Here is a 27230-nt window from a genome sequence, read left to right as displayed (position 1 = left end):
CCTGGACCCTATCTCATTCGATAATTTTGTTAGTCTGGTTGATCAAATATGCTGATAAAAGAAACTTGGTGATAATAGAGTGTGCACTGTCAATGGGGGCGATATCGCCCCCAAGAGGGCAAAAATTCCTTCTTGAGGAGTGAAAAGAAATCTTTTATATACAGATCCCGGATAGGATTACTGTACATAAACATATATATGGCATATCTGTGTTAGTAAAGTCTCATGGGAAAATATTAGGAAAATAATGTCTTTTTTTTTTTCAACGTTTTTTATTTATTTTTGGACAGAGAGAGACAGAGCATGAACGGGGGAGGGGCAGAGAGAGAGGGAGACACAGAATCGGAAACAGGCTCCAGGCTCCGAGCCATCAGCCCAGAGCCTGACGCGGGGCTCGAACTCACGGACCGCGAGATCGTGACCTGGCTGAAGTCGGACGCTTAACCGACTGCGCCACCCAGGCGCCCCAGGAAAATAATGTCTTAAAAGGCTCTTTAGAGGTGTGATAATGCAAAAAAGGTTGAGAAACAATGATATAGAGAATGTGTTTTACATGAAAGACTCAAGATCTAAAAAAGTTACAAGGGGTACATTGAAATAAAAAATAAACAAGGTGATGGTTTATGAGAACGCATGTAAAGCACAGCATCTAGGTTAAAATAAAAGTTAACTGTAGGGGCGCCTGGGTGGCTCAGTCGGTTGAGCGTCCAACTCTTGATTTCAGCTCAGGTCATGATGCCAAGGTCGTGGGATTGAGCCCAGAGATGGGCTCCGTGCTGAGCGTGGAGCCTGCTCTCCCTCTGCCCTTCTCTCTCTCTCTCTCTCTCTCTCTCGCTCTCTCTCTCTCCTTCCCTCTCTTTCTCAAAATCCCTTCCCTCAAAATAAATAAATTAATAAAAAGTCAATTGTATAAGCATAGAATCAGGCAAATAATAGTAGTTCATACAAGAAACAGAAGAGGGATTTAACTGAGCTGCAAGCTGTGCACTGAGCAAATCTATGCTTGAACAACAACCAGAATGGCAAAAGATCTAAACACTGTGTCCCATGAAGCATAGTTTAAGTGAACTAAAGATATTTAGCCTGGAGGACAGAAGACGTGGGGTGACATGACCAATATTGTACACAAGTCTGTCATGGGAAAGAGGAATTCAAAATAGTTTACAGGAAGCTAATTTTTGCTCAACCTAAGTAATAAGTGTTTAACAGTTTGGGGATGCTCAAACGTGAAACAAGCTGCTTTCCAGAGAGATGAGCTTTCCAGATTATCGGGAGGATATTTCTACGCTGAGTGGATGGGTAGATATGGCCTCTAAGTTTCCTTCCAATTCCCCGAGTCTATGATTCGCTGCTCACTTGAAAATTATGGAGGTGGAGAAGATGGCCAAAGAAGGTGACCCCAGACAAAACACCGCCCCTCCTTGGTTTCAAAGCCCAAGTCCCACAACATGGGGGATACTTGCTTGAGAAATCTGTCACTCAAGGATTAATTTGGGTGCCAGTATTTAAAGCCCTAATTCTCCTGGGCTTCGGTGTTTTGTATTGCCCCCTACTTCTAGCTCAGTTTCCACTTTGGCACAGAGGAGGAGAAGGCACCGAGGGAGTTATAGGGAAATGCCAAGAGGGAGATCTCAGAGACCAGAGTTATAGAATTGCTCAGATCTGTTTCATGAAAATATTGGTATGTGGCCAGTGAGTAGAGAAAGCACACTTTCTTTCCTTTTTGGGGTCCTTGCTCACTTGTTCTCCCTCCCTCTCTCCCTCCTTCCCTCTTTCTCTCTCTCTGTCTCTCCCTTCCTCTCTCCCTCCTTCTTCCCCTGTCTTCTCCCCTTCAAGTAGCCAGAAAGAGAGTTGGTGCAAGGGTAGGGGCAGAGAGTGATATAATTCCAGGTCAAAAGGTTGATGCCACGTTGGTGAGGCGCGCTGGGGAATGAGATGATGAGATGTAGGTTGTGAAAATGGAAACAAAACAACTTGAGAACTGTATCCCCGGGATCGTGTCCCAGTGAATGTCTCAGGGAACAGGACCCTGACTGGGATGCAGCAGAGCATTTTACAGGTATCTCCCCCCCCCCCCCCCCGAAGCCTCTTGGTTGGCTTTTCTGAGCAGACACCTTTGCCCTGCTTTTTATCTAACACGGCCAGGCAGGATTGCCACCGCCCGCTTCGGTGCTCGAAACTAGGCTTCTTGCAACTGCCGTGGAATCAATCTCCACTCACTTTCCTCTTAATGCTCCCTTCTCTCTGCCCTTGGCCAAATGTAACCTGTTGCTTCCCAAAGCAATCTGTTCTTTTCCCGTGCCCCATTAGCTCCACTTTCTCTCCCGCTCACTCCCCGGGGCCCCCATCGCTGTGAGACATCTGCAGCCTAGCCCTCAAGAACTTTGTCGACCCTTCAAGATTTTTCTCTCCCTGTCCTCTCTTGAGTAATGTCCACATCTGCACTATTAACCCCGGGAACAGAAAAGTCAGAAATCTATCAGACCCCTCCCTGAAAGTCCTATGTCTCCTTGGAACAGAGAGAGCTTTCAAACGTGGCTTCCTGAGTTTTCCAATTTGCTGGCGGGTGGATCTGGAGTGGGCATCCCGTCTGCACATCTGGCAGGGGCGCTTTCCAGATTTTCCTCATGACTCAGGATCAGTTTCTGACTGCTAGGCGGGGCAAAGGCTCCTGAAGTTTCTGCAAGGCACCTCCCCCTGTGAGCAGAGCTTGGTACAGCCCAAATAGTTTTCAGGTTAAGAAAGCCAGAATCTTTGTTCAGCCGCACTGACTGAACAGACTTGGTAGGGGTTACCTGGCCAAGAGCAGCGGCAGCAGCAGCAGCAGGGCTCCTGGGATAACTCAGGTGAGCAGCGAGGGCATTTGCAAACTCGCCCTGCAGTTTTATCTGCTGGATGACTTGGAGTCTTTTGAAAGAGGTGAAGAAACTTGAACTTTAGAGTTCATCGAACTCTGCAGCTACTATTTTCGGATTTGTCGGAATCGAGTAGGTGTGTGGGGGTGATTGTGGTTGCCTGGCGATGAGATTTTTCTGGTGATATCTGGTCAGTTGCGTGGGGGGGGGTGCGTGTGTGCGCGCGCACGCGTGCGTGGTGTGGCGTGGTTTTCCTGATAAGGAAAAATAAACCTGGGAGAGAGGTGTGAGAGGGAGAAACCAGGCTGAGCATGCTTCCCTCTAGCTTCTGCTGACCCCCAGCTGTGGGCAAATTATTGAACTGCAGGCATGAGCTTGGATCTACACTATGCACAAAAGGTCTTTAAAAGCCCTTGGAAGTGGGGTGCACAGGCTGTGTGCTTTTGCAGCAGAGGGAGTGGCTATCCTGTCTGCACAGCGGGGGGTCCTCCTGCCCTGGTGACAGGTTGATCTTGGCTATTTCATTATCAGCCCGTGGCCGGCCTGGTTTTATTCTTCTCTGACTTTGGCTTTAGTTTAAACTTTGATTTGCAGCTAGGGGCTTAACTGGGCTCCTTGACCAGAGTGGGCTGAGAGGGCAGGGCAGAAAAACGAAAAGGTTCAGAGTATTGCAATTGCGATTGGTTCCGAGGCTTTGGAGCTTGAAGTTTGGTTAGAAACACATGGGGAAATTAAACAAATTCTAACATCCTGACAGTCACCTCTGGCTTCAGGATGACGCATTGTGATTTGTATTAATGTTTTATTGAAGGGTGGCTAATGTCTCATTTGCTAATCTTTGTTGTGAAAGTGAGGACGTTTTATGGTCTGGGGGAATTAAAAAAAAAGATTCTTTGGGTGGGTGGAGGGCGGACTGCTAATTAACTCTTTCTTTCCTCTGGCTGTTTGTGTGCACGAGCGTGTATGTGTGCGCGCCCGCGCGTGAATACTTGGAATTGGAATAATATTCTTTAGTTATCCTTATAGAGTCCCTAGCAGGCTAGGGAAAAGTCTAAACACTTGTGTTGTCAGGAATAGGTTTAAAAAAGTCTTTCCACATCCTTGGGTGTTTCAGTTCCTAAATTAAAAGCAGAAAAAGTCTCTTTGTGACCCCCAAAGAGTATTTCTTTGATTAGCCTTGATTCGAAATCATCTCACCTTCTGACAATTTGTGCACAAAACTCCTAAGTGCATTCTTGTAAGAAGACAGAGAGGATTCTAAAAAGCAGGAGGTGTGTAAACTGTGTAACCTTGGGCCCGAGTTTTCACCTTCCTGTAAAAGCAAGTTGGGCAAAGTGATTTCTAAGAGTCCTTCCAGTGTAACATTCTACAAAAATTGGAATTCGATTCTCGCAAGGCTGTAAAATTAGACTTATAGGATGCGCTTTTTCATCCACGATGGGGGAAAAGTGGGTAGCGGGGCAAGCCAGCCAAAAAGGAGGGGTGGAAGAGAGAGTGCGTACTGAATGGCAGAGGGGCCATTTTATACTGGTCTTTTAAATGTCAATGAGTGTCTTAGTTGAGGCAGGTGATCAAATCTCATTTTCCACTAAGGACAGAAAAGAGATGTAATTTGCTAACAATGAATGTTTTCTAATACTACTGCCATTTAGTGTCGGCAACATCTCTGTCCCTCAGTTTCCCCATGAGCACAACGGAAATACAATGGCTGCCCCGGGCGCCTCAGAGTGTTATTGGGGGAATCTAATGAAATTAAGCACTGTTTCAACAGTGAAAACAGCTCACATGCTTTAATTTCATTAGATTCCCCCAATAGCACTCTGAGGCGCCTGGGGCAGCCATCGTATTTCCGTTGTGCTCATGGGGAAACTGAGGGACAGAGATGTTGCCGACACTAAATGGTGGCGTGTGGGACTTGATCCTGGATCTGCTGACTACTTGTTTGCCTTTTATGATTCTGAATTGTTTTGTATGTTTGGATAAAGTGTTTCCTCGATGGGATGAAAGGAAATTGTGCGCTCTTTTTTCTTTGAGTTTCTTTGAACCGTCTTCTCTCTCTGGATTGAGTACATGTGTCCTAAATAAAGGTGGATCAGAGGACTTGTATGGTCCCGTTCAGGCCCCGGGATGTCTGGCCGCCAATATGCATTTGATCAGCCGTATGTTCCCTGGTAGATGCGTGTCCATACATCTAGCTTGGTCACTAGCTAGGTCTTCCACATTCAGTTTGCTCTGCAAATTCCTAATCGCTATGATCTCCCATTTCACTTCAAGTACAGCACAAGGGGGGACACTGGGGCCGGTGGGGACGGGGGTGGCAGGGGGGGGGGACAGCAGGGGAAAAAAACAGCCAGGGATAACACCTCCAGAGCCATGCTCTCTCCCTCTCACCCCCTTAAATGCCCGCCCTTTCTCTCCCACTCACCCCAATCTAAAGCAGTTTGTAAACTGCAGACGGGATTTCCCCTATCAGAGAACGGTTCTCTTTAAGAGACTGAGGCAGATTTCAAGCTTTAGAGCCAAATCTGGTTTCCATGTGAAGGCTGACCCACAGGTGGAGAACAAGTGATTTTCTTCTTAAGAGGTTGCCCAGCTCCCCACGATTTCCAGGCCAGTGAGTAGCAAAAGCTCCTAGCTACAGTCTTGTGTTCTACGTGGCAGGCTCCCTCGACTTCCCTTGGCGATTCCCAACTTTCCATCCTCTGGATCCACCCCTCCCACTTGCCTGTGTCCATACAGCCTTCTTCGTACTCCATCTCTAGGCAGTGGGTCCTAATTGAAATAGTACTGCCTAAGACCATTATCTCTATGCAAAACCCCACACTTTGCTTCACCCAACCACCCATGATACTACCCCCACCCCGGGACACCCAGGGTCCCTCATCTTAGACGACGTGCACATTCCCTTTGTTAGCTAGAGGCTCCCTTTGGTTGATGCCTAAAGCCCTAGCTTTGATTCTGTTTACTGACTTTCTTAATATGCGGTCTTTAACCTAAAGGCCCTCTCGTCTTCACAGTTGGGTGCAGCAAGATAACCAAGAAGGAGCATTCCTTTCCCCATTCTCCTAAGCTCTGACGGGGCAAGTTTATGTTTGTGACAAACCCAACTTACAAATTTCTGGGTTTCCAAAAGTTTTTTTTTCCCCCCAGACTTCACTAATGAACCCTCAGATGGGAAGGGTTCAGATTCTCCCATGATCATCAAACCGTGGAAATAAAGACCCTTTTCAATATCTACCATGGCAATAAATTCTAGGCAGAATGCCTCAAAGTTAGGTATCATGTTTTCTTTGGAGGGTTTTCCTCATTTGAGCTTAAAAAAAAAAAAAATCCCGTCTTTAAGGAGGCAGTGACCAAAAGGAGCAGTGTGGTGTGATGGAAATCTGCACGCTAAATCAGGCATTACACAAACCCGGGTTTGAGTCAGCTTTGCCGGTTTCTAGCTGCCCCTTCTCTGAGCTGCCATTTCTGCAGATACAACATGAGGGGCACAGATAATATCTACTAAACATGGCTGCCATGAAGAGACCATGAGCCGAAATGCACATTTCAAATGATAAATTGCCATGCAAACGTTCATTGCCTACGTAAGACATCCATCCGTTCAACAGATATTTCCTGGACAATGGTTGTGTGCCCAGTTCTGTGCCAGCCAATGAGAGCACTTACAATGCGTGTCCTGCATTTATGGAGCCCCTTCTACTTATTCAAAATACTTTTACATTAACCATCTCATTAGGTACAGCCACAGTATAAGGAGGGCAGGATAGATAACCCCACTCCCCTGATGAGCATATTGAGGCACAAAGAAACCAAGGTCGCAGCAATGGAACACATTTCTCCTGTTACCTAGTCAGAAATGGGGATCAACTCTACTCTACAAGTCCAACGGGACTTGGGACTATAATTTTATTCTAATGAAAGCCTGTCAAATTGCAAGCTGATAGCCTGCTATTCCTTATTTACCCTGCACCCCCAAAATGCAGGTGCCCTCACCCAGAAGGCTTGACCTGTCCACATCAACTGTATATGCTGCCTCTGAAAGAGTCTACGGGGATCATACTGGTTTTTCAAATCAAACCTGATTTTCCTTTCAATTGATGCTGCTTCTGTCTGGAGACGGGGCTCTCCTTATATAACAGGGATTTCTTTTGCAGGGTCCTGCCTGCCTCGTCATTTGGCTGAGTAGCAAGGGAGACTGTTGGGGGCAGAGGGCCTTCCCAAGAACAGGAAATAACCATTTATCCCAAATGTTCAAGGCCTCGGAGGTTCTGGCAAACTAAATACCCTAATTGCCCCAGACTATCCTCCATTTACAATCCCCAGCCTCTGGCGGTCCACCAAACCTTCCAGGGAAAGCAAGAGGCACAGTAGTGTTAGTTGTAAGTTCGAGCGCACGTGAAAATTAGGGTCCATTTGTAACAGACTCCAGAAAGGAGACTGGGCATACGTTCAGATTGGCTCTGATGCTGCTTAATGGAAAACTATTACTGATACTACTCATGATTTTAAATACAATGAGATACACTTCAATATTTAAAATATGTGAGCACACTTACATCTGATGACTAAAGGCGTTTTGGTATTTTGCCGGGTCCCGTAGCCTTCAATGCGAAAAGCAATTGTCAATAAATAAGGCTATAAAAAAAAAAAAAAACTATAGTTATTTTCAGCTTCTTATTGTTTGGACCCAGAGAAAAAGTAAGTTTGTCTATATGTATTGTCGTTTGTGAATAACATCGAATTCAATTTTTTTATGGTTTTCAAATAGGAAAACAGCTTTACCGGTAAGGCATCTCAATGTAATACTGAAAGGACATGAAATGAGGTAGTAGAGAATTCTGATTAATATTTCACCTTTTATAAAATTGTGGCTTCCTCTTTATTAGCTGGATTTGGAGCTGTGGTACCTACACAGACACTCTTTAAAGTGCTAAGTAGGTTTTTTTTTTCAAACTTTGTCCACTTTTCAGCAGATCCTCTGACCTTAATCAGATTTTGTTTCCACCCTCATGTAATCATGAAATATAGATAAAATCTATTTTGTCCTTAAAATATATTTTTGAAATGATTGGCATCATGTAAATTTCACAACCCTCCTCTTATTAACCATTGAATGTCAAGAGAGAATCATTAAAATCATTACAAATCTGTCTTTGTGGATCAAGCAAAGGCATTGAGAACCCTATTATCACCCCAAAGCTATTTAAATCAAAGTTGCCTTTCAAATTATCCTCATAAAAACCAGTTGTTAGGGACATTTGAGCGTGGGGCACTCAGACATTGCTTGAAGAGCCCCTATATTAATTCTTTATTTAGCCATGTGAGATTTTTTTTTTTTTAAAGAAAAGAAAGCAACAGTGTATTGCCATGGGATAAGAATCTACAGTCCATCAAATCAGTGTAATTGAATTTCAGAGTCCGCTTTTTAAGGCGGGCAAATGATTGCACGTTACACTTTGAAGAAGAAAGACACACACACAATCTTTCTATCTTTCCTTGTCTTTGGAGGCCATCTGCTGAGCTCTGTTGCTTGCATGAGCCTTCCTGGCCAGTAATAAAAAATGCAAAGCTCTTTAAATGATAAAAGGGAAGGAATTGTGTAAAGGGGCTCTTTAGAAGTGAAAGAGGCTGCTTCTCCCCACAAGCACAAAGTGTGTGGCCCTTCAGGGCGCCAAATTATTCTGAATATAGTAAAACAACTTTCTCCTTTTATTTTCAAATTTAGAATTGTCCTTTGCTTTAAACTCCTCTCTGCCAACTAAAACGGAAAGTTGCCCTTTAAATTATAATGACTTACTTTTAACTAGCAATCTTAACATTTATTATCTATTTCTTGGATAATATTGTTACGGCTTATATTGTCTCATTTGGCAAATGAAGATACTGAGGCTCCAAAATGTTTTAGGCGCTCAAGCCAAAGCCCCATGCTAAGCTAATTGGTTGCAGAGTCTGGATCCTACTTTCTATAAAAATGTTCACTTTTCTTAAAGCCAGGCTCCAAGTGCCTAGCTCCAGGAATAAGTCCCTGGGATGACTACTGTTGGTCTAATCTCAGGTGATCTTTAACAGACGTAAGAATTTCTTTCTCCGATGACTACCCTTTTTTCTCTTTGTAGACATAGCTCGGCACTATGGGTCCTCCTCTGAAGCTCTTCAAAAACCAGAAGTACCAGGAACTGAAGCAGGAATGTATCAAAGATGGAAGACTCTTCTGTGACCCAACCTTTCTGCCTGAGAACGATTCACTTTTCTACAACCGACTGCTTCCCGGGAAAGTGGTGTGGAAACGTCCCCAGGTAACTTGGTGGTTTTTGTTGTTGCTGTTTGTTGTTGTTGTTTTGTTTTTTGTTTTTTGTTTGTTGTTGTTGTTGTTGTTGTTGTTTTACTTTCTATCTCCTTCTTGATCTCTTTCATCATAACTCTGCCTGGTCCACTATTTCTCTTACACAGCCTACTATACGGAAAGCAATTTAGGAGACAGCTTTAAAATGCTAAGTTTTATGGATCTGTGTTTCTGGCTCCAGCTTGAGGAATGTTGAATTTCAGTCAAATTTGGTCAGATTTAGTTATTTTAAAGGAAATAAAAAAATAAACAACAAATGCCACGCTTGCTTGCTTTCAGAACTTCACTTTAGTAAATGTCGTAACTCAAAAAGCAATTATACTCTTGTCTCTTTACCAAGTTACCTATCATAGCAACCTCAAGATAATCTCAGACCTGTGAGGACGAAAACTCCTTGTGCGAGGAGCATAAATGAAATGAACTCTAACGAGGACAAGATGGAATTTGCACTGGGGGAAGGAGACTTCTTTGCTGCTCTTTGCATACCATCATCTAGATTCCCTCACAATTAGCGAAGTGGGATCTAAGTAGGAGTGTAGGTCTTTTACCATCTCTTAATAGTTACTATGGTTCTCTGTGGAACAGCTGTATATTGTGTCTCTAAAGTAAGTCTCAGGACCTCGTCGCAAGCCCTGCATGAGTGGGATCTCAATGTATGAAACCATAGGATGATGGAATCTGGAGAATGAATGGCAACCTTGCCCTCAATCTAAAGGGCATTATCACTGGAAGAAAGATATTACACCTGAGCCCCTTCCCAAAGTGGGTGACCCCAGAGATATAGGCCCCAGAGGGCTGTTATGAAATGCAGATTCTTGGGCCTTCACAATATCCCCAACAACGCTCTGATTCCATGCATTGACGTATCTTTTTGTGCACTCGAGGTTTGCTTTCTTCAGTGAGCAAGCCTTTTATCCGCAACTTTTTAGTTGCCATTTTCACAGCTTCAATTCCTAAATGGACTTCTCACAAGAGCTACTTCAGTTTATGTAGGTTGCCACCAGGTGGTGCCAAGATACACTGGTCACTTCAAGGCTCTTGTTTTTTCTATATGACTCAAAGGACATGTCTCAGTTTTTGCCCACCAAGTATGATAGCCATTGAGAGTGAGACTTGGAGAAGTTCTCTCCATCGGAAGGAAGACTACGCTCCTCTTGACTTTCTGTGCCTCCAGTGGTTGACACACCCCTGCAGATCACTGGCCTGCAATAAAAATCTGGGAAACATGAGCAGAACTCACTAGCCACTAATTTGGTATGCAGAGAGGTAAGTTTTGTTTTGTTTCGTTTTCCAGAAATGCGTGGAGAAAATAGAGCTGTGTTGCTGAAAGCCACTCTTATGAACAAATGATGATAATGAGGCACACCTCTCGGTTTTTTTTTTTTTTTAATTTTTTTTTCAACGTTTTTTATTTATTTTTGGGACAGAGAGAGACAGAGCATGAACAGGGGAGGGGCAGAGAGAGAGGGAGACACAGAATCGGAAACAGGCTCCAGGCTCCGAGCCATCAGCCCAGAGCCTGATGCGGGGCTCGAACTCACGGACCGCGAGATCGTGACCTGGCTGAAGTCGGACGCTTAACCGACTACGCCACCCAGGCGCCCCAACACCTCTCGGTTTTGATGCTTGGATATGAAAGGAAGGAGATTGACGGGGCGGAAGTAGCACAAAGGGAGGCAGAAAATTGAAGGAGGTTTTCCGGGGGGTGGGGGGAGGTCTTTTTAAAATAGGACAGACTTGAACATATTTCTTGGCCAAGGAGGAAACAGTAAAGAAGAGGTTGAAGACACAGAAGCGAAAAGGAATGATTGATGAGGGACAGGTCCTGGAGGAGGTAGGAGGAGACCCAGTGGGCGGCAAAATCACAGGCCAACGTGAAGCCATTTCCCAGACGTGAACCAAGCTGACAGTGCTTCCTGTACTGGCCGGTCTTTAGGCACAGGTTTCCTCCTCTGTCTTGGCTCAGTCTTTTGTCCTGTGCTTTCTTCTTCTAAATTCTGTGGATTGAACCCTAGATGGATTAGCAAGGAAGGAAAGAACTTAATAACCATGGCAATAGTCCATCTTGCCTCTCCCCACTCCTTCCAGGGTGGGGGGATAGCAGAGAGAGAGGGTGAATTGGGATGGGAGAGAAAAAGGAACCAACATCTATGTCATGCCTACTATGGGCCTAGAGACTGTGTTTGGAGTTTTCTGTACATTTTTTTTTTCACCTCATCTTTATTTGTCATGGCTGGGCAAGGTTGGGTATCTCACATATTTCTTTAATGTAATTCTGTTTTTTTCTGGCTTGAAAAATAAAGGTAAATATGATGCCCGCTTTATTGATGGGGAAACTGGGTTTCAGAGAGATGGTAATAATTTGCCTGGGGTCAGACCCCTGATGCCCTGGGATTTTAATCCAGGTTTGACTGCAAAGCTGGTTTTCACACTACCATGCCGCTATTTCAGGGAGACAGGCTTGTTTGTGTCTCCTCTCTTGCTAAAATAGGTAGCTTCCAACCAGTAAATTCTCACATTCCTCCTCATTGGGTTGATGCCAATTAATTGACTAATATGATCAATTAACTGATCCATACTCTCCCTTTTGAGAGCACACTGTGTGTTTAGTCTTGAGCCCAAAGGGAGAGTCTTGAGAAACATTTATTGACCTACTCTGTTCAGCCTCTGGGCAATTTACGGACACAGCCTGGGGTGAGGCACTCCCATTCCAGCTGGAGAGATGGATATTGAGCTATCAAAGAGTTAAATAATAAATTAATGCCTGATATAAGACATGCTATTTTCAGGCATACAGACAGTAAATCCTATAGGGTTTTGAAGAAGGGGGAAGATCCGCATAGATTGGAATGGTTGGGGAAGGGGCCTCTTGTGGGAAGTAAGGGAAAAACAAGGTTCTGGACCACCGTCTGAGTCTCCTCAAAAAGCTGTGGATTCCTTTCCAGCCAGAGTGGAGGCCAAGCCTGTGGTCAAGAACCACGTCAAAGTTCTCTGGCCTCCCATCAGGAAAGCTGAGAGACAGCCCTGGGCCTCTCCGAGTTGGCTCAGGAAGACCAGATGGGTCGTTGGCCTCACCCGCTTCATTGGCAAGGTTGAGATCCTGGTTTGCAGGGAAGCTTTCAGACATCTTGTCCCTTGGCATGCCACACAGCCTCATCCTGAACCAGGCTTTATTTTCTGAAGTCTTTAAAATGGAAGAAGCGTGATTAACCTGATAGTTTTCTGTTGCTTTCCTTTCCCATGCTGAAGAGCTTCTGCCTTTATCAGCCTTCATGCCTGCAAACTCCACTGCTAGTTGAACCAAAATGACTTCAGCCAAGTTCCCAGTATCCCAGGGTAGGACTGAGTTCCCCTTCTTCCCCCTTGCCACTTCCTTGCCGTGTCCTAAGGAGCCACTTTAGATAGACAGGGCTTATGGGAATGTTTTGCAGTTATTCAGGGCCAGCTCATCTGCCTGTACCCTCCATAGAAAAATCCTTCTCCTTAACTCCTTCATTGGCCCAATGGCTGCAGCTATTGTCCTAGCTTCCTGGGGTACAACGGTATATTGCTTGAGACAAGTACTCCTGAACTTTCCTGCCCTTCTGGCGTGTCAACATATATAGTCTTAGTAAATTCTAAGTTTTACTGATTTATACTGACTTAGAGGCTTATACCGATCGCAAGGCTTCAGGTAAAATTTTGAGGCTGAAATCTGGCTGCCAAATTCCCATAAAAAATCTCTTCTCCAGCTCTCTCCAGCCACTCTCCCCTCCTATCCGCCTCTGGCTTTTTTCCCGACTGACTCATACCCAGCTACAATAGTGTCTTAGAGTCAGACACCTCTAATCCCTGACTAAAGTGGAACAAGCCCTCATGGGGGTTTGCATAGCCAGCTGTGGGGGAAGTGAGGGCACCTGCACAAGATCTCCTGTCAGCTCTGGTAGAGTTTTGAGTTTGGTCTCTACTACCATTACCATTGCCCAGGTCCTTCCACTAGGAATACCCTCCCCAAGGGCCATTTCACTACACTGGATGGGAGGAGGGTGACGAGGTTCTGGATAAAAGCCAAAGCGGTAGGAATGGAAGGGAAAGTTTGATGAAGGGAAGATATTAGAAGAATACACAGGCCTTGGTGATGGATTGCCTGTGAGGAAACAGTAAAGAGGAAATACTTTCCTCGGTGCTAATAGAAGTTTCCAGCTTCCCACTGAATGTGACACCTCTATACAGTAGTTTCGGCCTAGGCTGTTCAAAAATTTATTGTTCTTCCCAGAGATCATGTCCCCCAACCTGATTAGTCCTAATGTTTTCCACTGTTGACACAGTTGAAGAGAGTTGAATCGGCCCATTCTCTTTACTGTTTACTTTACTTTCCTGTTTATTTTAAATTCCCCGTTTTAACAGCTTTATCAAAGTACAATTTATATACTATAAAATTTACCTGCTCTAATTGTACGATGCAAGACTTTTAGTAAACTCACAAAGTTGTGAAGACATCACCACAATCCAGTTTTAGCACAGACACATCATCCCAATAAGACCCTTCGTACACATTTGCAATGAGCCAACTTCCCCCCCTCCATTAAAGGTAGTCAATAATCTCCTCTTAGTTTCTATCTAGATTCACCCAATTCTAGACATTTGACTTAAGACAGAATCATAAAAGTAGCTGGTTTCTCTCGCTTTGCATAACATTTTCAAGGGTCATTCATGTGGCAGCAGGTAATCAATTTGTCCCTTCTGTGGCTGCACAGAATTCCATTGCACGGATATGTGAATTCTTCCCAATAAAGCAGTTTGAGATTTATATCTGGAGTCTTCTACCAGAACTATGAAGGTTCAAGTAAGAAGATGACTAGGCAGTGACTTGGTTGCGTAGGTTGGAAGTGAAAGGTAGGCTGAAGATCTTAATTCTCAGACTTCATTTTGAATTTCCCTCAGAGGGGTTAGGAAGGAAGTGAATATTTTACTGGCGACAAAATCTTCGCACAAAAGTAAAATTCTCCAGCAGGTAAAGTGGACTCCTTGAGAGCCTCGTCCAACATTGGTCCCCAAGTCCAGGTCTACCTACAAATGCCCCGCTTGGAGATGGTTCTTCAGTTTTCTACGGCAGCCCTGAGCCTTCTAGAACCACTTAGAGTGCTGGACTTTAGTCATAATGTATCGACTGCAGGGCCAGCCTCACTTGTAGGTGTCCATGCCCCCATCCCATCAGTACTCCAAGACTTCATGGAGTACTCTGGAAAACGCCTCCACTTTTCTGGCTGCTGGTTTTCTAGGCATCCTTTCATTTTGCTGTGGTTCTTGAGGTTTGCCTGGGACATCAATTTTCACCTGTGTAAAAAAATTGCAAAAGATGTGGATGCTGTGGGTGCAAAGGGAGTCACATAGAATGATGTGTGTAGGGCTCCAAGGCTTGTAATTGTATGTCTCCCTTCCCCCAATCTTCCAGAGGTCTATGTGAAGGGACATGAGCTGAGAGCAATGGGAAGTTCTCTCAGGGCTCAGCTAAGAGAACATATTTCCTGGAGAAGCTGTTTTGCTTATGGAAGGCTTTGGCGCAGGGATGGGGATAGGCAGAGACCATTCCTGGCTTTACTCTTGGTGTCCAACTTCCTAGTTGTGTGTGTTTCCCCTAAGAAATTATTTTGCCTTGACAAACAGCCCAGTTCAAGGATCACAGCAACTGTGCCAACACAGCTGGGAGCCATTAGGGGCCCAGCATCTCCCCTCCCTCTCAAGCCACCCAAATATGTGAATATGTGAGCCGTGACCTCTCCCCAACTCCATTCCTTACCACTCTAGCAGAGCTCAGGCTGAAATGTCCCATCTGTACTCTATATCTGTGCTCTGAGCTACAGAAAATTTTCTCCAGCCTTACTTCCTTACTCCCAACAGGAAGACACCCTGTTGTCCAAAACTATGGGAAAAGTCAATCAGCAGCCACTTCATTATTTTCAAGTGTGTCGCCAAAAAGTCCGTTTGGCTCTTTGACTTGCAGTGGCTTGTTACCCTTTACCCTTTTTACCTCTTTAGCCCCTTTCTAGTCTCTGGCTTCCTTAAAAAGGTAGAGGATGTGACATAATAAAGATTTTCACCCATGTTTCATATCACGGTGCTGACACACATAAGAGATTGGTTCACATTTAGTTGATTAAATTGAGGAGTTTAAAGCCCGTTGGTGATATTTAGCCTGGAACCAAAAGCTAAGATATAACTTAAGCAAGTCTTCCAGAACAACGAAGAGCTTTTAGGTGAGCGTTAAGGAAAGAGGCATGAAACACTGGGATGGATGACTGATACAGGTGGTTGCAGCTCTGTCCCTGAAGAGCTGCACAACATTACCTTTTTTGTGGTGGACATCCATTAACCTAAAGGCAAATGGATGGGCCAGCTGAGGTCTTGAGTTTCCTTCTCAAATTATACGTGCTTTTGAAGAACCTAAAACTTTAATCCTAGGTCTCCTACTAAACTAGCTGCACACCCGGTGGGGGGCAAGTTGCTGCCTTTCTCTGAGCCTATTTTCTCCTTTGTAAAATAAGCAAATTGAATAAATAGTCCCTAAAATTTCTTCCAGCTCTGACAGTCTATGGCCTGTTAATTTATCAGGTTTTAAAACCCATTGTTAAATGGCTATCCATCATGTATGAACAGTGGGGAAGTAAAACATGGGCCAGTTTATAAGAGGAAATAGAAGATACAGAATCTTGGGCCCAAATGTATATTCTTTTGTGATTACATACAGCTACACACACACACACACACACACACACACACACAATGACCACACTCAGCTTAGATCTATAGGAGAATAATTACCCAGTTCCTCAATTTGAATTCTGTTTACATGTATTTGTTCATCTACGTGACCCTTTAGATCTTGAATGAAAGTTGGCATGCCAAAAGTGTTGGCTGAGCCTGGATCCCTGCTGTGAAATGAGAGCCTTATGGAAACCCAAGACACTGTAATGTAACTCCAGCCACTAATAACTTTACATAAAACCAGCAAATCATTTGCCTTAATAATCTAAAAGGACACTTTTCCTTATGTCAGTGTTCACTTGATTGTTTTTCCATGCTAAGCAACAATTCTATGTGTCATCTAAACTCAAGAAATCATTGGATAACTTGACGTCTTGCTCCAAATCAAATGGTAACACTTGACCCACAAAACAAAACTGTGTTTAGTTTCATCTTAGAAAGGGCAAAGAGACAATTAGGAGAGAAAGAGTATCAGGGCCTAATTCACCCAACACACCTGCTTTATTCTCAATAAGTGAAAAAACAGGCAACCTCCACCCCATAAAAAAATATTAAGATAGAAGTCTTCTAAGACAAAAAAGTAATGATGAGACACTAGGTATGCATCTAAAAAAAAAAGTGACCAGAAAATCCAAAACTGAAAACCCACCTAACCCTCTCCTTTTGGCAGAGGGATGCCCAATTAATCTTCAGTTTGGATTTGTCCCTGCCTAGAATGCTTATTCCTTTCCAGAGTTATTTTGGCTTTTAAAGAATATATGGAATGTTTCATTCTGTAGACCAGACCCTTCATCAAGGAGAATTATGTCCATTTAAAAAAGAGGTTTGAGAAGCAGAAAAATATAGCTGTCTCTATTTAATAAATTTTAAAAGGATGTATGTCTAGATTTTCTTTCCATTTGAGATGAGGATTTATTTCTGCTGGGTAAGCAGAATGTCAAGGTACCGGCCAACGGCCTCCTCCACGAAGCTTTCTCCAGCTACTCAAGACTTCATTGGTATTTCCTGCCTTTGAACTCTGCAAGTGCTGATTCTCTGAGTCACACAATCATGTCTTCAATTATACGATGTTATGTATGCGGCTATGCCTTTGTCTCTGCTGGTCTCTCTATTCATTATGCCTCCATACCTCTCCCTGGTCCAACTACCTAACGCTAGTCATCTCCAAAGCTTCATCTCGAATGTTACCACTGCTATTCAATCTATTCTGTTTACCACCAGGGAAGCATTGGGGATCTTTCCTTTAGACACTGATTATACTTTGCAGATAATTCCGATGTGCCCTCAGACATTGTGTTGTAGTTGTCGTGTTTGGGTCTCATTTTTCCACTCACAGTGGGAAAGGCACAGCTGTTGACATGTTGGGGAAAGAGACACACATACACCCCAAACAAATGTTTCCCCCACTCTGTCTAGCTTCCCTCAGAACATCCTCACAGGAACACTCCAGCAGACGCTCTTTTCCCACAGATGTGGAAAAATCTAGTTGCCATGGAGACTGCTGTCGCCTTCGCTTTACGTTGGGAGAGGGCTTTCTGTGTAAGGTCTCCTAATTCATTTTCCCAGAGAGGGAGAACAGGTGCTTCAGGAAATTTCATCCTGACAAATGGGAGCAGAATGCAATGTGCTAATCTCTAGTTCCATTCAGAAGCTCCCTGCTAGAGTGAAAACTCTTCCAAATTTCAATGCTAGCTCTGAGGGTCCTGGCCAGCACATCTCAACTTGTCTCCATGTGTCCCCTCCTCCCATTTCTCCTGTTATTCCCCACATAACCCTTTTCCTGTGGCTAGATGATCTGCTTTGGACTTTTCCTCACCACGCCTAGTCCCGTGCCGACCTTCCCTTTATCCCACTTATGGAAATTCTAGTCACTATCTTTAACCCAAGCTCTTCTTTGAAGTCTGTCCTGCCTCCCTCAGCTCACATTGACCCTCGGGAAACCCTTTCCACGTTCTCAGAACCAATGATTGTATTCACAGGACATCTGTGATGACCCCCGTCTGATTGTGGGCAACATCAGCAACCACCAGCTAATCCAAGGGAGACTGGGGCACAAGCCGATGGTCTCTGCGTTTTCCTGTTTGGCTGTTCAGGAGTCTCACTGGACAAAGGTATCCCCCCTCTTGTGAGACTTCACTCAGTTTCCACCTTCTTGTCTTTTTTAGTAATTTGGGGAAACATCAGGTCATAAGTTTTTTAGATTGTTCAATTCCTGAAGTCGAAGATATTAACTACATGACTTCTTTCCATTTATTACTAGGGTTTTTTATAAATACAGAAAATTGAACAAATTTTGCAGTGACTGCCTCTATACTCACCTAGATTCTTACCATTAAAATTGCTCTATTGGTTTTGTCACACAAGAGTTGATCTTTTGTCACTGGCAGTACTTTGACTTAGTAGCTCTGCACACTTGTCTTCTCTGTACCAAATGGAGTTATAGAGTACCAGCAGGGGCCAGGAGATCACAGATATGGGTAACAGAAAAGACAAGAAAGATGAAAATAGTTCCTTGAAACAGTTCTAATAAATTATCGAATACAAAAATTCCTTTGGCATTTAGGTAGAGTTGAAGACAGTGGAGTGTTGACTTGATTTTTCTTCAAAAAAAATAATTTTAGAAGAGTAATTTGTAATTGCATATAAAAAGGAGAATTTCCTAAAGATAATTTTATTCAAGGTGTGAATGAAATCTGTATTCGATAGAATCTGCATGAAGTCTCTAGGATGGGCCTTTAAACACTGGGCCTTGTAGTTTCATTGATTTTGTCTTTTAGGTGGTTAAACATGCCACCGTGAATATGTTTGTGTGGACAGTATCTCATGATCGAGTTTGAGATTATCTATGGGAAACAATTCAACCCCTACCTGGCTCCCCCCAGTTGTCCTGTGTGCATTCAGGCATGGTAACGCTATCCTCGGCAAAACTGAACCAGGGAAGTGAAAGCTGTGGGAAAAAATGCCCAACCTTGGACCTCCCAACCTAGACCCAAACCCAATGTATTTGATGTGCTTCCTGTTGCCATATACATTTGCCAGAAGTCAACTGCAATCTCAGTTGTTGGATATCGTGTGGTGAATAAGAGCTGTATGAATGTTTTTATGTTTCCAGACAATTCCCAACCATAAGGAGCAGGAATGGGACCCTCGGAAACTAGATAAATATGCTGGAATATTTCGCTTTCGTTTCTGGCATTTCGGAGAATGGACTGAGGTGGTGATTGATGACCTGTTGCCCACCATCAATGGGGATCTGGTTTTCTCCTTCTCCACTTCCATGAATGAGTTTTGGAATGCTCTACTGGAAAAGGCTTATGCAAAGTAAGGAGGGGGTTGACCACTCAGGGCACATGAGGAGAGGAATGCCACATTTGTCCTTGGGAGCTCATGCTCTGCCAGCCCGGCCCCTGAGTTTACACTGGGCAGGACATCAGTCAGATCCAGGGCATTGCTTTGGGCATGGGACTGGCTCTCAGAAATCCTGGATGATAGACAAATGAGCTGTGCTGGTTTCCATTAAAAACCCTCCCTGCTCCTAGGTGCCCCTTCCTGCGGCTAATCTGCAGATCAGATGGCATTGTAGCCTCAAATTCTCTCCTTCTCTAATATTTACCTGGGGAAAGAAGTTTCTTCATGGACTGTCCTTGTTCAACCCAGCCTAAGCCTAGAAATCGCTGCCTATAATCTCAAAATACCTCTCATTTTCATACCTAGAGAAAAGCCAGCTGTTAAAGGCTGGCTGGGCAGGGACTGTTCTAATTCTTGGGAACAAGATACTCTTCACGTGGAAAAGTAAATTACAAAGATAACCTTGCGTATTTGCCCCCAGGCTGCTTGGTTGTTATGAAGCCCTCGATGGTCTGACCACCACTGATATCATTGTGGACTTTACTGGCACGTTGGCCGAAACTGTTGACATGCAGAAGGGAAGATACACTGAGCTTGTTGAGGAGAAGTATAAGCTGTTTGGGGAACTTTACAAAACATTTACCAAAGGAGGACTGATCTGTTGCTCCATTGAGGTTTGTTGTCACCCCAAAACAACCATTCTTTGCTCACTCTACAAAACTGAGTAGGGAATGTCACCCTTACCCCAGAGACTCAGGAAAAGACATTGCAGAACTCAGAAAATTAACAGTACACTTTGAGTCCTGGAGCAGAGACCGTACAGCTTTAACCTTTTATGCTTTTGCACCAACCATCCCACTGGGGGCCAGTGCAGCTTCTGCGCTGGTGTAAATAGCCTCTGCTAAATTCTTCCTTCTGCCTCTGCCCCTGCATGTGAGGTTATAGCTGTTTGCTCATGGAATAAACCAGCCCCACCAAAATTTAAAGCTGCTCATGTCAATGTACCACTGTGGGTACTTTCAATCTGAATTGTTTAACTGAGTTGTTATATTAAATTCTGTGTTTCCTTTCTTTCACTTGCTTTGTGTCAAGTCAAGATATCTGGATAAAATTTCTATCCACATAGGGAGAACTAGCTTTAACCCCGCTGGGGTAAACCAATCAAGGAAGAGGAGGAGCCAGGCCTTGGGTCTCCCAACTCTTGTGGCCTTATGTGTCTTTCTTGGCTCTCAGTCTCCCAATCAGGAGGAACAAGAAGTTGAAACTGACTGGGGCCTACTGAAGGGCCATACCTACACCATGACTGACATTCGTAAGATCCGTCTTGGGGAGAGACTGGTGGAAGTCTTCAGTACCGAGAAACTGTATATGGTTCGCCTGAGGAACCCCTTGGGACGGCAGGAATGGAGCGGCCCCTGGAGTGAAATGTGAGTGACATTTCCCTTGGACTGCCACATCTCCAAAGCCCTATAGTTTGTCCTCGCGCCCCATCCCTCCATACTGCTAGTGTGCTGTCAATGCTTAGTGACATTTGTGGGGTCTGTGACCCAGCCGGAGGTGAAATAAAGCAGGTCCGATCCTCATGCATTCTGGTCCATTAGCATCCTGTTTACTGTATGAAGTCAATGGCAAAAATGATGGCTTATCCCTTTGCTCATTTGCCTCTAGCTCTGAAGAGTGGCAGCAACTGACTGTGGCCGATCGCAAGAACCTGGGGCTTGTTATGTCTGATGATGGAGAGTTTTGGTGAGGAGGGGTTTTCTGTGCTAAGGGAATTGGGTCTCCACATGGAACTACAAGGGGAGGTATTAAGTACCATCTTCTTTTCTTTCCTGCCTTCCTTCCATTCAGGATGAGCCTGGAGGACTTTTGCCGCAACTTTCATGAGCTGAATGTCTGCCGCAATGTGAACAACCCTATTTTTGGCCGCAAGGCGCTGGAATCGGTGGTGGGATGCTGGACTGTGGATGATGATCCCCTGATGAACCGGTCAGGAGGCTGCTATAACAACCGTGATACCTTCCTGCAGAATCCCCAGGTGTGAATCCATTTTTTTTTTCCTTTGCCTCCAACTTAGCAAGGCAATAGGAACTGAGGTCTCACCTCGGAGTATTTCTTTGACATGAATTCTTCAATTTGCAGCAACATTATTCAATCTGAGCAGTCTTCTCTGGCTGCCGCTCTCCTGGCCGTACTGCTTAGTATGGATTTTTGTGATTGTCCCTCATTGGACACAAAGGATCTGCTCCCGGACGCTTTCTCAATTCTTTTTCGTTTCCTTATTGCGCAACTGTTCTCTTGGGGGTGGATTTACTATACGTGTCTTTTTCTCATGCAGTGATTCTTCTGAATGCCATCGCTATATTTCCCTTTTCTCAGCCAGAACCTGGTCATTTTTCCCAGGATTTGAATCACTACCCTGTCAGTGAGGCCATCCCATCAATCTTCAGTTACAATGCTCTTCCAGAGGATACGTTAGGAGTCAAGCCCAGGCACGCCCCAAAGCAAAAAATCCTAACATCCAAAGCCTGAATCTATAGTAATCTTGATGGTTTTACCCCATAATGTGCTGAAGAGGCAACCCACAGGAGACAAGAATTCTGACTGTATTGCCACCTTACATGGGTGTGTCTTTTCTTTCCATGGGCCTCATTGGCCACGCAATTTGAAGAACACTAGGTTAATAGACTGATTTACTTAACTCATATATTTTCCCCATTCCTTTCATCTTGATTGTCCTTAAAGAAAAGAAAGCTCCCATTACCCTCTACCTCATCTCCATGTACAACCCCGGAGATGTTTCAAATATCGGGCACATATAGCAAGCTGGAGAAATGGGCTTTCGGCTTCACTCTTAACTGTCTGCACAGTGTACACGATTGATCTTTAGGGTCCTTGTGAGCCTATGGCTCTGAATTTATTTTCTGTTTCTTGTGAAAGGGAGGGAGCAACAAGATCTGAGTGGGAGATAGACAGAGGCAGAAAGAAACACCAAGACAGCGACAGAGTGAACATCCAAATGCCTTTTAATTTTACTTCCCAATGGCACCATGGGTCCGTCAGATGAGGTTTCAAAGTCTCTAGCACAGGTCTGCAGCCTTCCCTGGAGAGGTGGTTGCAAAGCATCACCTCTCTAAGGGAGTGGATCCAGCCCCTCCACAAGCCACACATCTGGGCTAGCTATAGGAGGCTAGCTGAAGGGAGTGGCTATAGTGTCAGGTTAAGTCACACAAAAGTGCTTTTTGCCTTTATAGATTCTGGAACTTTCCTGTGTGCAGTTTTTAAAAGCAAAGGGCAAAACAAAACAAAACAAAAAAACCTAAGATCTTACCGAGAACTTATCAAAACAAAGCATACCTTCTTTGGCATCAAAGATCTAGGCATGAAGTTGTCTCTCAATCCATGCTGAATGTCATAGGGAGGACCAAAGATATGACCTACACTTAGCACATCTATGGATTATCCAAGGCCTCATTGTCTGGTCAATGGCAAAGTCCAGAAAATCATGCAAGTCTCGACTTCTTGGTGTAGTTTTCTTCCCTGAAATCTGAGCCGGCTCATCTGAAATGAAAGTGCTAACTAAGCTCCTTGGTGGCCTCTTTCCTTTAGTACATCTTTACTGTGCCCGAGGATGGGCACAAGGTCATCATGTCACTGCAGCAGAAGGACCTGCGTACTTACCGCCGCATGGGAAGACCTGACAACTACATCATTGGCTTTGAGCTCTTCAAGGTAAGAATGGGCATTAGGAGCAGAGAGAATAATGGCAAGCAGAGTCGAAATTAGGATGGCCTGTAGTTAGGGGACTGAAGGTAGGTCCAAGGATAAGGAAAGCAGAGGACCTAGGATCTCCTAACACAAACACTGTGATCTGAGCAGAATGGAGCCTTTCATCCCGTTTCATTTCCAGGTGGAAATGAACCGCAAATTCCGCCTCCACCATCTGTACATCCAGGAGCGTGCTGGGACTTCCACCTATATCGACACTCGCACTGTGTTTCTGAGCAAGTACCTGAAGAAAGGCAACTATGTGCTTGTCCCCACCATGTTCCAACATGGCCGCACCAGCGAGTTTCTCCTGAGAATCTTCTCTGAAGTGCCCGTCCAGCTCAGGTTCAGCTTCCTTGGCCAGCCCTGCAAACTCCTATTTTCTGCTTTACCTCCAATCCTAACCTCCTTGACCCTGCTCCTCCTGTACAGACACACAAAAGGACAAGTTGTTCATGTCAGACTTCACTGAAATGATGGCGGTAGAAATATTTCTCAAAATGATTATTTTCATAACCATGAAAAATTCCTTAGGAGAGGTCTGAGCTTCAGAGCTCTGAGCTGCCATTTAAGGGGAACGGGCCTCTAACCTAAGCTTTTCCACTTATATCTTATCTTCCGTTCTCCGGCTGACTCTATTTTCTCTTGAACAGCTGGCACTCCTCACCGCTCCTGTGCTGTGTTCCGAGTGCTGGGTCACCAAAGCTACCTTTTCACCCCAGCCATGCCTACTCTGATCTTTATCTGCTGGTCCTTAAAGCGAGGGGAACGCAAAACAGACTCATAAAATATAAGCTATGCCTGAGGAGGAATGGGCTAGGTCACTCAGCATTCCATGCCTTTCAGCAACAATGTCTGCTTTGGCAGGCCTGTCTCCTCATCAGAGGGCCTTCATCATCAGTGATGTATCTTCTTTTTGATGTTCCAGGGAACTGACTCTGGACATGCCCAAGATGTCCTGCTGGAACCTGGCTCGTGGCTACCCGAAGGTGGTTACCCAGATCACTGTTCACAGCGCTGAGGGCCTGGAGAAGAAGTATGCCAATGAAAGTAAGAACGGCAGAGGTGTCTGGGGAAGCAAACTTCGGTTTCATTTATTGCATGCATGGCTAGAAAAGATGGTCACAAATGATTCTCTCTAGCGGTATTCAGTCTAGAGAAGTCCGGAGGGCTGTCAACCTTGACAGAGAAAGGGATGTAAACTTCTTTGGGCAAGGTCTACACAATGCTCCCTTTCATAAAGTATGGAAAAGAAAAGGGAATCAGGAGCAAAAGTTCTAGGTCATTCTGATACCCAGATGCTATGCTACAAGTCCTAGTGAAATACTTTCTTGACTACCTAGAAAGAAAACTTTAACGACTCTGTTAAAAAGCAACTGCCACTTTTTCCAGCTGTAAATCCATATTTGATCATCAAGTGTGGAAAGGAGGAAGTCCGTTCTCCTGTCCAAAAGAATACTGTTCATGCCATTTTTGACACCCAGGCCATTTTCTACAGAAGGACCACTGACATTCCTATTATAGTGCAGGTAAGAATGTGAACGGGCCCTGCCTCCCCCCCCCCCCCCCCGCCCCAGGATGGCTCACATTCCGTACAGGATTCTAGATTATCCCCAGTGCCTCAACTATCTAGGATACAGAGCAAGGGTTATCCTCACTTCCTTGTGGGCAGAAGTCCACATGCTCACAGGTACACATGTCGACAGGCACTTTAAAATCCCACGAGCGGGGCGCCTGGGTGGCGCAGTCGGTTAAGCGTCCGACTTCAGCCAGGTCACGATCTCGCGGTCCGTGAGTTCGAGCCCCGCGTCAGGCTCTGGGCTGATGGCTTGGAGCCTGGAGCCTGTTTCCGATTCTGTGTCTCCCTCTCTCTCTGCCCCTCCCCCGTTCATGCTCTGTCTCTCTCTGTCCCAAAAATAAATAAAAAATGTTGAAAAAAAAATTTTTAAATCCCACGAGCACCATATGCCAGTTCAGATGACCCTTATCCTGATCAGGGATAGGTCAGAATGGACCGCTACGGTTTGGCTGTTTTTCTGACTTGATGCTTCTGCCCGTCCGCCTTTACATAGCCGTCTCCTAGCTCGAGGTGTCCCTTGAGCCCTGCTGGCTGGCTTTTCATCTCTACTCTGTGCGGTATCTTCCTGTCAGCCAGAGACATATCGGGAAAGATAGTCTCTTGGTTTTAAAACAGGCCTTTTCAAGTTCCACACTGGGTTCTAGGTGCCACGGGGCAAAGTCCAGTCTCGCAGAGGGTGGCTCATATTCACTCTTTCAAATCGTCTCTCCAGGTGTGGAACAGCCGAAAATTCTGTGATCAGTTCCTGGGGCAGGTTACTCTAGATGCTGACCCCAGTGACTGCCGTGATCTGAAGTCTCTGTACCTGCGCAAGAAAGGCGGTCCGACTGCCAAAGTCAAGCAGGGCCACATCAGCTTCAAGGTTATTTCCAGCGATGATCTCACTGAGCTCTAAATCTTCAGCTCTAGCGAATCCTGACAGAGCTGTCCATCCTTTTCTTTTCTGTCAGATGCCAGGTCTTACCTAATTCATAATCCTTTGAAAGAAAGAAACTCACAGTAACTAACTTTTCCTTTCTTCTGATAAGTTCCCCATACCTCCCAATCCAAGTAGCATCAGTAGCTACATAACCTATATACCTCCAGCAGCTGGACAGGGGGAGGTGACAGTTCTATGTGGAGGTCATACAGATGTTTTCCAACAAAAGATCTCCGGGGCTTCCGGGGGTGAAATTCAAGCAGGACAACAAGAGCCTGGATACCCTACAGATGTCTTCGCTGCTTTCCGGTGCCCAGCGTTATCTTCCCTGTAGGGCGTGTTGAGGAAGGAAGGAGGGGTGGTCAAGGCCAAGCCGGTCTAGCCTGACATCCCAGCTCCTGACTGAACACTACAGACCTCCCAGCAGCATCCGACCCAGCGGCCAGCACCCGCTTTTAAGTCCCCAGCCTTTATCACCATGAGCACCATTGCCACCTCCGTCACCACCTCCGGAAAGTGTAGTCCTGCCCTCACCCGAGTCACCCCCCCCCTCCCGCAGTAGGTTTGACCTTCATGTTGAGGAAGCTTCCTAGGTGCTTAATGACGAGCTGGAGTTGAGTGAGGCCTAGATAGCGGGCAGGGCCTGAGCTCCAGCTCAGTGGAAGCCAGCTGTGTGCCACCAGAGGGAAAAGTGGAAGAAGCTGCAGTGGGAGACGAAGCCTCGGTCCCCCACCCATCCACACACACCTACACTCACACACGCGCACGTAGGCGCGCACGAACTACCGTTCAGGCAGTCAGTGGGCACGAGGAAGGACAAAGCAGTACCACACGCTCCCGAAAGGATGAGAAAACCCACCCGGGCATACGATAGCCAGTTTGGGGCCCCTGACTGCAATGTGAAATCTCCTGCTGCTGCTAGGTTTACAAACAAGCCTGTTGTCCTGTGCCTCCTAATATCATTGGTACTGAAGACCCCATCTGGGGGCTTGAGATTCTGGGTCCCATCCCAGGCCCCTCAGGCGTTTCTTTCATTTGGGAAGCTTCCCTCCCCGGGGGCATTTGTTTGCCCTCTTGTTTTTCAGTGTTTCTACAGAATTCTTTCTAGGGTCATTCTGAACTGTTCTTCCCCCCCCCCCCATCTCATCTATCAACGTTCTACCCCTCCTTCAAGGTCCAGCATAAATGCCACCTCCTCCACGAAGCCTTCCCTAACTCCTCCCAACCCCCACCTCTGACAATATTTCAATGCTTCCGCAATGATGAAGAAAAAACATAGCTGTAGTACTTAGTCTAGTCCAGCACGCATTCATTTAAAAATATATTTTGTAGGTTTTTTTTTTTTTTTTTTTTTTTTTTTTTTTTTTTTTTCACTGATTTCCTACCATGTTTTTCAGTCTGTGTAACTTCTGCAGTGCCTTCACCACACTGCCTTACATAATCCAAACCACAATAAAGTTCACATTCAATAAACCGACCAGTCTTGGCTTGATTCGATGGGATGGGAAAGATGGCAAGAGTGACCATCTCTTGAGACTTGTTTTGGAGCCGCTAGAATTGGGAGTGGGGAGAGGGGAGTTTGTGCAGAGGCCTTAGCCACGTTCTGATGGTACAGTCCTTTATCCAGGTGGGGGACCGGGAGGTTGGGAGAAGAGAATGGAGAGGGGCCCT

The 27230-nt window shown here is 45.1% G+C and overlaps 1 protein-coding gene across 1 annotated transcript; it reads left to right on the top strand.

Annotated features, from left to right (window-relative positions):
• Positions 1-2715: 2715 nt before the first annotated feature.
• On the top strand, positions 2716-27036 carry CAPN6 (calpain 6). Its single transcript, XM_058713114.1, has 13 exons — positions 2716-2846; positions 8975-9154; positions 17925-18056; positions 19058-19266; positions 19775-19967; positions 20527-20720; positions 20962-21039; positions 21145-21331; positions 22903-23025; positions 23204-23406; positions 23990-24111; positions 24454-24590; positions 25353-27036. The coding sequence occupies exons 2-13, from the start codon at positions 8990-8992 to the stop codon at positions 25533-25535; spliced, it is 1926 nt and encodes a 641-aa protein (XP_058569097.1). The 5' UTR covers positions 2716-2846; positions 8975-8989; the 3' UTR covers positions 25536-27036.
• The last annotated feature ends 194 nt before the right edge of the window (positions 27037-27230 follow it).

The sequence above is a fragment of the Neofelis nebulosa genome, chromosome X (genome assembly GCF_028018385.1).
Source record: "Neofelis nebulosa isolate mNeoNeb1 chromosome X, mNeoNeb1.pri, whole genome shotgun sequence".
Taxonomy (NCBI): Eukaryota; Metazoa; Chordata; class Mammalia; order Carnivora; family Felidae; genus Neofelis; species Neofelis nebulosa.
This window is presented reverse-complemented; position numbering and strand designations above follow the sequence as displayed.